We start from the raw sequence: 12,625 nt of genomic DNA on the forward strand, positions 1-12,625 counted from the left end.
TTTTAAATACCATTAAGTTATTAGATATATAAGCTAACTGGTAATATTTACTCAGACATTTATTCAGACTTAAAAAGCTGAATAGTGAAATCCATTCTTTAGCTAGAATTAATTATTATTTGTAAGACTGTAGTAACGTTTTGAGTCTTATATTTTAATTCATTGTTTATAAGTGTTTCTTTCTATGTGCACTCCGTTGGTCAGAATGAATACTGATAGCTGAACTCATCTTTTTCCATTTCTTATGTGGCACCACTTTCTGATTGTTCTTTCTAGGTGGTCAGCACCCTTGTGATTCAGGCAGCAAATGTCTGTGCTATGTATAGATGTCGGGCTTTTAACAAAGTCGGACAAGATGAGAGGGTTATCTTCTTTCATGTAACCAGTAAGTAAATGCTACAACATCTTATTAAAAGAAAGCCCGTACGGAGAGCCTAAAGGGTCTGCTTAGACTTGCACTTCGAGATTTGAGAACTAAATGATTATAAACAGACATATTGGTATACTGTACAGCTGCCATGGCTCCTGGAAAAGATATTGTTTAGAATTTGAGACAATTCTCATACATTAAGTAAGCTCTATGTTGCAAATAACTTTATAACAGAAAGCCCAAATTGTGAATGGATTATTTATATACAGTGAAGCTCATGTTAATAAGGGCAAGTAATGAAAAAGCAGATTTTATGAAAAAGCAGATTTTATGAAATAGCTGTCCTGACCTGAGAGTTTCAGTCATAGTAGGGCAATGGTCTTCTATCGTTTTTACTCATTACAGTTAATGGATAGAAGATTACATAGGTTCCACTGATCACTGCACCTGAAAATCTGCATTGGAGTGTTAATCCCTAAAATTGACTTTAAAGTTTTAAACAAAAGAACTGAAATGCTAAAAGATCAACATTTCCAATCTTGAAAATTGTGGGGGTGCAGGTGGCTGCCAGTGATATGGATTAGTCTTGATAGCAAGACTGGAAACTATTTTCTTTTTATTAATTTAAAAATAAGCTTGTTTTGTGCTTTCTATCTAATGAAGAATACTAAAGCCAAACTATTGTTTTTAAAATGTATTAACTCTTCCAAAACAAATGTGCTTGGTAAAAATTGACTTGTGGACCACCTGATCTCATCTCCCTCAAGTTAGTTATGTGGACTTGTACATGTGATGGTGATTGAAGAGAGTCCATCACTTTTCCAATTATAGTCTGGGACATAGGAATAGGTTGCAGGTGAGCAAAAATTTATAGCTATAATCTACTCATCCACTTACATCAAAACCAGTGGCCAGGAAATTGGAATTGCACTCAAATTAGAATGCAATCCAGATGCAGTGCATATGCCTAATGAGGCTCATGGCAGGATTGCAGTATGTTGGTCTGTTAGCCTCATTAGGTCAACATAGACAAGCTGCAGGCATTTTTAACATTACTAGAGACAGCTTGATGAAAATATTGATTGTCCTTTATTATTAGCAATGTGGAACTCATACTGATCTAATGAAATATCACTTTCTATGCTGGTATCATGATCCTCTTAAGTAACTTGAAGTTTAAAGACTGACTTCTTCAAAGCAGATAGATACTATTTGTAACAGTCACATGCACAATATTTTTGACTCACAACTTTTAATTAAATTCAAGTGTTAGTCATTTCTTACAAAATTCTGACTAACAAATTAATTATTTTCGAGTATTAGTGTGTGGACTGTTTGGGAAATTTTATTTCCTGCAAAGAAATTTCATGCAACCTCATTAAACTACGGAAATCACTTCTTGCTGAAGAGGCAATGACATTTTACTGAAGTTTTTTTTAAACTAATGAATTGTCATTGATGCTTCAGCTGATAAATGTGTGATCCAGTCTGTTTATGCAGTATTGTTTAGATTATTAGACGATCTGTTTATGACTGTTGTGTTTATAAAATGTTGAGGAATAATGTTTGCAACTTGATACAAATAATGAGAAGCAGGTTTTCATTTTGCTAATTTTCTTAAGAATTGTTGAACATTAATTAAAAAGATCAAATGTGGGTGCCTTTTAATAGTTGAAGATCAGAATATAAAATATGTTTACATTCCTTGGCTACAGTTTTGTATATTTACTACTCTGCCAGCTGCAGTATTTGGCTAGACTAACCAGGTCAAACAGAATGGTTCTAATTAAACATTTTTAATGTTGGGCAATTCATTTGAAAGAAACAAATTTTATGAATGACTGATTCTAAATAAGGGAAAATAATTTTACAATTCAGATGACAATCTGTTTAATAGTTGAACATTAAGATACATTTTAAGTGCCTTACACTTATCAACATTAACTATATATGGGCCTTTTAAAAGACAAACTATTAGTGCTTTCCTCAGAAAGACAGGAAATGATTGCCAGAATTCGAAGAGACTTTGCAAATTTTGGCACCTTTGACACTGTTTTGGTTGGTGTTGTATAGTAGCTTCATAGAAAAGAAACAACTGATTAGACTATTAATCTTTCAGAGGGACTTGAAATTAATTTGCAGCCTACTGACCATCCCATTGAAAAGGACAATGTAACTCTTCAGTGCAAAGCAGACAAATTTACATATGAGAACCTTAAATGGTACAAGGTCCACTCCAAAATTCTCCAAAACTGCCATGGCAACCTTGCCATCCTCCCATGTGAAGACCTCCAACGTGATGCACAACTGATGACTTGGAGGATGGTTTCTGAACAGAAGACTGAAAACATCACCATTGAACTGAGCTTTGGCAAGGTATCTCTTCACGATCAAGGAGTCTATCTTTGTGAAGCGCAGAATAAAAAGACTGGTGAAAAACACTGTATAATGAAGACACTTTCTGTAGAAGGTGAGAAAACAAAGTATCATGAATCAATATATTGCATCATATCTAACCATTCTGCTACTGTTTATTGGTGAATACTTCTGCTTATGAGAATGATAAATATTGGCATTGTCAGCATTTTCCATTTAATAGTAAATAGTATCATTGGACAGAAACAAATTTCAGGTTTAATGTAAGAAAGCAAAAGTTGCCCCTTTTCAATTTTCAATTCTATTCATATTGTGCTATCCATTCATAGTTCTAAAAATGTTTGACAACCTCAGAAAGATGTTGACTGAGGTAAAATTTCTACTGATCTTCATTACAGCTCAACAGACTCCATTGGTGCTTCAGAATCTGACAGACCAAACAGTGAATATGAGCTCGTCTGTAGAGATGAAATGTGATGTGGTCGGGGCACCGAGCCCACATATAATATGGTATAAAAATAACAAGCAGCTTCTGGAAATGTCAGGTAGGGAGATTAAAATTGCCCAGAATAACATTTATATTGAAGCATGCCTTAGTAACCGTGCCAACATTCAGATTTATTTAACTAGCCTTATAAAGTGCAATGGCAATTTTTGGGAGTAATTTGGATTTTGGATCATGGTCTTAAAACAGGAGGAACTGTGCCAGATGTTTGTTATTCATCTTCCCGATTTTCATTTCCATTCATTGAGGTATTTAGCATCCATTTAAAATTATATCTAAAGTCCAAATTATCCCAATGCTGTTTCGGTTACTTAGGAACATAGGAGCAGGAGTAGGCTTTTCAGCCCCTCAAGCCGGCTCCACATTCCTTTTGTCAGTGCCTTTAAGGAATTCCTGATTAATTCACATTCTTCACAAACATAAAGAAAATCTCAAAATGCCTGTTTTTGATCAGCCATTTGGTTCCCAGCAAATAAAAGCGCATGACATAGGTAAGGATGGAACTCAGCTCTTCCAATGCTCCTGCAATCAAATAGCAAGCTCACTCTCCTAGCAAACAAGAATGTACATTCCATTGGTATTACTGGAAGATGGGTATTATTGTGCAGACATACTGAATATTATCCTCAGAAGTGGAGGGGAGGGAATAAGAGAGTAAAATAGTAAAACCCATGTAGATTTAATGTAATAAATACTGCTCATTGCTTCACAGTATACAAAGAAAGTCAACACAGATTTATAGGAGTTTTAAATATTATACAAGAAATATCAAGCATTATAGGAAAAAAATGTTTGGCAGTATTACTTTTTTTAAATCGCCTTATTATCCGTTGTTTCTTTTCATTTTTGTTCATGTCATGAATTGCGATATTGTGACTGCTGCAGGAAGTGGTTGAGCTAACATGGTGTGTCTGTTTGTGTCCTGCCAGGCATTGTTCTAAATGAGCTGAACAGGACCTTGACCATCCAGAGATTAAAGAAGGAAGATGAAGGGAGGTACAAGTGTGAGGCTTGTAACATCCAGGGCTGTGCGGAGACTTCTGCGATGATTGCTGTAAAAGGTTAGGATGCCAAAACAAAACCAAGATGATTTTCAGACAGAATAACACTTGGATAGTTTTGAACTGAAATGTGATAATTTGTTCAGTAACAGGCAGTATTTCTTATTGTTTGCTCATAATGTAAGGTTGTCATGGACAAGTTACCTCGTATTTACTAATAATTGTAATTATTTATTTAATTTTAATTTATTTAATTTTCTGAAGAAGGGTCTAGGCCCAAAACGTCAGCTTTCCTGCTCCTCTGATGCTGCTTGACCTGCTGTGTTCATCCAGGTCTACACCTTGTTATCTCTATTTACCAACAAATATAGGTAGTGTACTACAAATGATCAATAAACATGGATTGACATTTTCTTTGATAGTACCACACTATTGTTACTTTCTATTAGCTATAAAATGCTGGACTGTACTTACTTTTGCTGTGTGGAAATAAAGGGTATTTTTACACTAACTAATTTTTAAAACTGCTTCTTAAAATAGTAAAACCTTTATATCTAAATCCTTGCCCTTATTATTCATACCACAGTCATAATAATGTCCACACCTAAACTGTTAATATATACAAAACAAGGAGCAAACATTATTTTAGTTGTAGACATTTTTAATCAACTTGTTCAGAGATTTTATAATATATTTTTGGAGTAGGTAGGACTTGAACCCAGACCACAACTTCCCCACTATTTAATTTGCGCCACATACAGAAAACAACAATTTTGCATTTCTATGAACTAAACTGTAAAACCATGTTCATTGATAACTCAAATTCTGACAATAATTAAGTTAATTGGTGACAGTATAACAGTTAAAGTGTTAACTGAATCCGATGATGCATTGCAGCTAAATAATTACTCCCTGAATTTCCTACCTCAGTCTGATTATTTTCATCACTGACTAAGTGTGAAGACATACAGAGTTAATTTGTGAGTCAGAATTTAAAGAAATGAAAATTATTGCAGTCTTGAATGAAAGCAGAATTGCTGGAAATATGTGTCAAGTCCTTCATCACTGAGACAGAAAATATAAGAATTATAATTTGGGTAAAGATCCATTCTGATGAAACATTAATCTGTCTTTTCATTTTTCAGATGGTGATAGACTTGCTATGTTATTCCAGCATTTCCTGTTTTTATTATAATTCAGTGAGTCATTCATTTATATTAATTAGCTTATCGACTTATAATGTGAATTATGTTTTTATTACTTATCATTGATCATCTACATTGATTTGAAGTGCACTCAGGGACAAGGGGGAGTGTCATACCACTCATTCAATCATCCTTTTTGAAGAGCTTAACTAGTCAAGTAATGGCCACTTAAGGGTTCATCCTGCTCCTGTTGCTATTGTATCCATGGCAGTGGTAGTCCCACATCAAGCCTGGTAACTATAGTTGCATGAACTGGTATGGGCATGAAGGTATGGGGTATCTCCTATTAATGGCACCTCCTACCCACATGCCCACACTCATAAATCACACTTTCTTGTTTAACCTCCTCTGTTCTCTCAAAACTGGGGCAAACAATCCTGATCATAGCTAAATCCCTTTTTTTTTATCTTGGTGTCCACCTCCTACAATGTTCTCTTTTGGGTCTGCCTGACATGAGCACTGCTTCCATTACTGCGACTGGACTTCAGTCCCTGACAGATGAAAATCTCTCTTCCAATCCGTTAATATCCCATAACCAGGAGCCTCCATGACATTTTAGCCAGTGAGGGGTGCTGGGAACATTGGGTGCCATTAAACCAGCCCAGTGGTTGAACTCTGGCTTCTTCTATCACCCTCTATCAGAATGCGAAAATTTTGCATCAGTTTTCATAGTGGAAGACACCACCAGCAAAGCAGAACTTCAAGAGTCAGGGGCAGAGGTGAGCGTAATGGCCATCACTAAGGAGAAGGTGCTGGGGAAGCTGAAAGGTCTAAAAGTGATAATTCACCCTGAGCAGATGAACTACACCCCAGAGTTCTGAAGGAGGTGGGTGAGGAGATTGTGGAAGCATTGATGGCAATTCCAGGAATCACTGGATGGAGTCAGGGTAGTCCCAAAAGACTGGAAAATGGCTAATGTAACACACCTGTTTAAGAAGGGAGGGAGGCAGAAGATAGGGAAGACTAGGCTAGTTAGCCTGACTTTGGTTATTGGTAAAATTTTTGAGTCCATTTTTAAGCGGAGTTCCGCAGGGGCTAGTGTTGGAACCACAACTATTCACGTTATACATTAATGACCTGGACAAAGGAACTGAGGGCATTGTTGCTTAGTTTGTGGATGACACAGATAGCTGGAGGGACAGATAGTTTTGCGGAGGCAGGGTCAAGGCAGAAGGACCTGGACAGGCTGGGAGAGTGGGCAAAGTTGTAGCTGATGGAATACAATGTGGGAAAGGGTGAGGTTGTGCACTTTGTTAGGAATAATAGAATCATAGAATCCTTATAGTGTGGAAGCGGCCCATCGAGTCCACACTGACCCTCCAAAGAGCATCCCACTCAGACCCTCCCCTTACCCTATCCCTGTAACCCTGCATTTCGTATGGCTAATCCACCTAGCCTGTATATCCCAGGACACTATGGGCAATTTAGCATGGCCAGTCTACCTAACCTGCCCATCTTTGTCATAGACTATTTTCTAAATGGGGAAGGGTTCAGAAATCTTGAGCACAAATGAAATTGGGAGTCCTAGTTGAGGATTCTCTTAAGTTTCGTTTAGCAGTTAGGAAGGCAAATGCAATGTTAGCATTCATTTTGAGAAAGCAAGAATACAAGAGCAGAGATGTACTGCTGAGGTTGTATAAGGCTCTGGTCTGACTGCATTTGGAATATTGTGAGCAGTTTTGGGCCCCATATCTGAGGAAGCATGTGGTGGCGTTGGAGGGGGTCCAGAGGATGTTTACAAGAATGATCTGTGTCTGTACCCTATGGAATTTAGAAGGAAGAGGGAAATCTGATTGAAACTTACAGAACACTGAGAGGCCTGGATAGAGCAGACATGGTGAAGATGTTTCTGTTGCTATTAGGAGAGGCTAGGACCAAGGGCACAGAGTGAAGGGATGACCCTGTAGAACTGAGATGAGGAATTTCTTCAGAGGGTGGTTAATCTGTGGAAACCATTGCTGCAGAAGGCTATGGAGGCCAAGGATTTCAGTGTATTTAGGACAGAGATTCATAAGTTCTTGATTGGTAAGGGGATCAGGAGTTACTGGGAGAAGGCAAGAGGATGGAATTGAGAAACATATCAGCCATGATGGAGCAAACATAATGGGCTGAATGGCCTAATTCTGCTCCAATGCCTTATAGTCATATGGTTGTGGACAGCTTCCACTTGTATGGACTGGAATCTGCAGGGCCTTGTTTTCTTCTGGTCAGAAAGACTGTGTAAAGATATTATGTCCATCTCAACAATTGGGGGTAGGCAATGGCCTAGTGGTAATATTGGTAGACTATTAATCCAGGAAGCCCAGCTGATGTTCTGGGGACCTGGGTTCGATTCCCACTACGGCAGATGGTGGAATTGGAATTCAAAAAAAAATGTCTGGAATTAAGAATGTACTGACCACCATGAAATCATTGCCGATTGTCAGAAAAACCCATCTGGTTCACTAATGTCCTTCAGGGGAGGACATCTGCCTGGCCTGGCCTACATGTGATTCCAGACCCACAGCAATGTGGTTGACTCTCAACTGCCCTCTGAAATGGCCTAGCAAGCCCCTCAGATGTACCAATCGCTACAAAGTCTCAAAGAAATGAAACTGGATGGATCACCTGGCATTGACCTAGGCACCAGAAAAGACAATGGCAGAAACAGCTCTATTGACCATGCAAAGTCCTCCTCACTAACATCTGGGGGTCAGTGCCAAAATTGGGAGAGCTGTCTCACAGATTAGTTAAGCAACAGCCTAACATAGTCATACTGACAGAATCATACCTTACAGACAATGTCCCAGACACCACCATTACCATCCCTGGATATGTTCTGTCCCACTGGCAGGACAGACCCAGCAGAGGGGACAGCACAGTGGCATACAATTGGGATGGTGTTGCTCTAGTCTTCAACATTGACTCCGGACCCCATGAAGTCTCTATGGCTTCAGGCTAAACATGGACAAGGAAACCTCCTGCTGATTACCACATACTGTCCTCCCTCAGCTGATGAGTCAGTACTCCTCAATGTTGAACAACACTTGGAGGAAGCACTGAGGATGGCAAGGGCACAAAATGTACTCTGGGTGGGGGATTTCAATGTTCACCACCAAGAGTGGCTCGGCAGCAGTACTACTGATCGAGCTGGTCGGGTCCTAAAGGCCATAGCTGCTAGACTGGGCCTGCAACAGGTAGTGAGGGAATCAACAAGAGGGAAAAACAAACCTGACCTCATCCTTCCTAATCTGCCAGCTGCAGTTACGTCTGTCCATGACAGTATCGGTAAGAGTAACCATCGCACAGTCCTTGTGGAGACAAAGTCCCGCCTTCATATTGAGAACGACCTCCATCGTGTTGTATGGCACTATCACCGTGCTAAATGGGACAGACTTCGCACAGATCTAGCAACTCGAGACTGGGCATCCATGAGGCACTGGGGGCCATCAACAGCAGCAGAATTGTACTCCAACACAATCTATAACCTTGTGGCTCAGCATATCCCCCACTCAACCATTACCATCAAGCCAGGGGATCAACCCTGGTTCAATGGAGAGTGCTGGAGGACGTGCCAGGAGCAGCACCAGGTATACCTGAAGATGAGGTATCAACCTGGTGAAGCCACCAAACAGGACTACTTGCACGCCAAACAGCGAAAGCAGCAAGTGATAGACAGAGCTAAGCGATCCCATAACCAATGGATCAGATCTAAGCTCTGCATTCCTGCCACATCCAGTTGTGAATGGTGGTGGACAATTAGACAACCCACTGGAGGAGGAGGCTCCACAAATATCCTCCTACTCAATGATGGAAGACTACATTCATAAGCATTCACTCCCTCCATCACCGATGCTCAGTAGCAGCAGTGTGTACTATCTACAAGATGCACTGCAGAAATTCACCAAAAATCCTCAGACAGCACCTTCCAAACCCATGACCACTTTCATCTAGAAGAACAAGGGCATCGGACGTATGAGAGCACCATCACCTCCAAGTTCCCCTCCAAAACACACACCGTCCTGATTTCGAAATATATTGCCGTCCCATCACTGTCACTGGTCAAAATTCTGGAATTCGCCCCCTAATAGCATTGTGGGTCAACCCACAGCAGGAGGACTGCAGCGGTTCAAAAGGCAGCTCGCCACCACCTTCTCATGGGCAACTAGCGATGGGCAAGAAATGTTGGCCAGCCAGTGACGCCCACATCCCACAAATGAATAGAAAAAAACTCAACAAAATAGGACCACTACTCTTGGTTCATTTCTTAGGGCATCATCATCATTCAGAGTCAACCTGTCTGGATAAAGTTTAAACAAAGCTTGGCACTCAATTGTCAGTGATCATTAACTAGGTGCGCTTTCTATGGCCGTACCTCTACTGATTAGTGTCTACTTGCCAAAACTTAGCAGTCTCCTCTTGTATAGCATATGCTGTTTTAACTTTACTTTGTTATTCTTACTAAATTTTCTAATGAGCACAAGGTGAAAAGATTTGACAAAATTTAACTTGTTTTTCAGCAATACATTCGTATTGATCTTTTCTGTAATACAGAGTATGATGCGTATTTCTGAAAGCAGTAAATCATGTAAATGCTGAAGTATACTGTGAAGCTTAATTTTTTTAACTTAATGTAATTTGTATATTAGAAGCTCATCTTGCTCACTCTGTTTTCCACCTGTTTTGATATATATGTAAAGCGTTATCTATGCATGTATCTAGTGCTTTACAAATTCCCTGTCTCTGATCACATGTGTCTCCACAAAACTGAAAGGATGTTTTTCTTCTATATCAGGATTTGAAGATAAGGCAAACCTTGAATTGATCATCCTAGTTGGCACTGGTGTGATTGCCTTGTTCTTTTGGTTGCTTCTAATAATCATCTTGCGGACAGTAAAACGGGTAATGAAACATTCCACTATTGTCCCATGGGAACATACATTGACTGACAAATGAAAACCGACTGTAGCCTTTTTACGTGGATCTTTCCTTTGTGTTTAAAACAACACATGCATTTTTTTCTTCCTCTCCTTAATGCAGCTGCATGATTCAAAGACGGATTGTCTAATGTGTGTTAATTAGAATTTCCATTCATGGGTGAGAAAAAGTCTTGTAGCTCAATGCTGCATGTTTAGGATGGCCCTTGTGTATTACAATGAAATCTAAAGTAATTGCAAGCTAGGCATGCATGTTCAGTTCGCCAGTATCCTAGATGCTTTTGTTTGTTTGGCAACATTTAATTCTGGATCATTGACTGCTCTATGTCCTTTCTTGACAGTCGCTAAAGTGAGCATTACCATTCTGTGAAAACAGGCTGACTGTTAAAGTTACTTGCCTTGTCACTCTTTTCCAGCCCAGTGATGCAGAACTGAAGGCTGGCTACTTGTCAATCATCATGGACCCAGATGAAATATCTACGGATGAGCAGTGTAAAAGACTGTCATATGATGCCAGTAAATGGGAGTTTCCTAGAGATAGACTTAAATTAGGTGAGATTCTACATTTAAATCCTTATGAAGGTCATCTATATTCCTTCACCTGCACACACAATCTCTCAATTGACCATAAATTGTTGTATTTGGTGGTATTGAAATGTTTTTTGTTCTGTGTTAGTAAGTCTACATCTTTTTGCCTGCAAGTTCTGTGAAGGATTTCACCATTCTTGACTGAGAGTTATAAATCAAATGATTGGGATAAAGCCTGTTATTATGGTGCTGTACATGTTTACTTATTTATCAAATTTCCAGAGGAAGAAACAACAGTGGTCAACAGAATCTACAAAAATCTGTTCTTTGGTGAAGAACATGCCCCTGCAATTGTCATAGTCAGAGTTGTAGAGATCTACAGTACAGAAAAAAGCCATTTTGCTTGCATAGAAAATATATTATGTTTTTGTAAACAATTTTTGACAGTAATATTGACTTGTTCCTTGGTAAGCAGCAGCTTCACTAATGACACGAGAACTATTGAGTTTTCTTCTGTAAAACCTATTCCCTTGAATGTTGCACACCATTGTCTGAAAAAGTCCAATTTGTATTCCCCATAGTGTGGGATTTGCCAAGAATTTTCAAAGCAGCTGATTTATTAGTTCATACAATTCTCAAGATTGAAAGGTCCTTTTATTTCTTTAATCAGGCAAACCTTTGGGTTGTGGAGCTTTTGGCAAAGTGGTTGAAGCAGCTGCATTTAATATTGGAAAAGCCTCTACTTGCAGAACTGTTGCTGTCAAGATGTTGAAAGGTAACTGAAAGCTGGAAAGACTTTTGTCTAAAATTGTCAGTGTAAGTTTGCTCAAATTCTGAAGGCTGTTTTTCCAAACCAAGCACAATCAATTTATTTATTATAATTCTCGTTGATTTGAGAAAGGCCAGGTGAGAATGTGAAATAAAGTGGCATGCCATCACTAGTGTGCCAGCTGCCTATCCACCCTCCCTGCCCTATATGAGATTAGCATGCATCAGAAGGGTCACCCACTTAGAGCCAGTTGAGGCCCTCATGCAGGCATTTTACTCTGTCCCCTATTCAGATTTGAAGGGCAGTGGGAGAAATCTGTGCCCAGTCTGTCATTTGTCAGGTTTAGCCCTATAGGCTGGTGCCAATCAAAGTTTACTCTTTCCCGAGCCCGTGGTGTCAATCAGAGTTTACATTCTGACAGATTTTCTTCTGAGCATCTACCCTCCTGTGCGCTACCTTGTTCAACATTCCCTTTCCACTCACCTCATCAAGACCAGCCTAAATGTCTTGAAATGCTGGGGCAATGCTGGCAATGCTCAGTGAATTTGTTTGACTGGTGGCTCTTCAATTTATTACTGAGTTGTGATGTGGTTGTGGCAAAGAGGTTGTTCTACTGGGCAGATGCTAATCATAAGGCAGCATATGTGGCACCTTGTTAAAACCGATCCATGGTCTTTGTGCAGCAATATCAAGTTCATGGTATTGGGAGAGGAGCCCACCAGACTTTGTAGGATTTTCTGCCCACTGAAATGTTAAGATTCCAGCTGACCTCCAAGTAACACGGTAATGCGTAAATCTCTGCATCAAGAGTATGAATTCTTAAAACTCATCAAAGCAAAAGAATCAGGTCAATGGCTGAAATTCTGTTGGGAAAATTATTAGTTAGGATAATGCAAGTTGGCAATGCCTTCGGAGGTATATCCTCAAAATTTTATACTTACAAAATTATGCTCCT

General features: G+C 39.3%; 1 protein-coding gene across 2 annotated transcripts in view; it reads left to right on the top strand.

Annotated features, from left to right (window-relative positions):
- kdr (kinase insert domain receptor (a type III receptor tyrosine kinase)) overlaps positions 1-12,625 on the top strand; it is a 75,390-nt gene that overhangs the window by 39,149 nt on the left and 23,616 nt on the right. For both annotated transcript variants that reach the window (XM_020528870.2, XM_048600179.1), the window contains 7 exons: positions 277-385; positions 2,490-2,840; positions 3,145-3,291; positions 4,181-4,312; positions 10,232-10,338; positions 10,790-10,925; positions 11,572-11,676. In XM_020528870.2, the coding sequence (XP_020384459.1) occupies positions 277-385; positions 2,490-2,840; positions 3,145-3,291; positions 4,181-4,312; positions 10,232-10,338; positions 10,790-10,925; positions 11,572-11,676 (1,087 nt within the window). The remainder of the gene's footprint in view (positions 1-276; positions 386-2,489; positions 2,841-3,144; positions 3,292-4,180; positions 4,313-10,231; positions 10,339-10,789; positions 10,926-11,571; positions 11,677-12,625) is intronic.

Source organism: Rhincodon typus, chromosome 1, assembly GCF_021869965.1.
Source record: "Rhincodon typus isolate 14 chromosome 1, sRhiTyp1.1, whole genome shotgun sequence".
NCBI lineage: Eukaryota > Metazoa > Chordata > Chondrichthyes > Orectolobiformes > Rhincodontidae > Rhincodon > Rhincodon typus.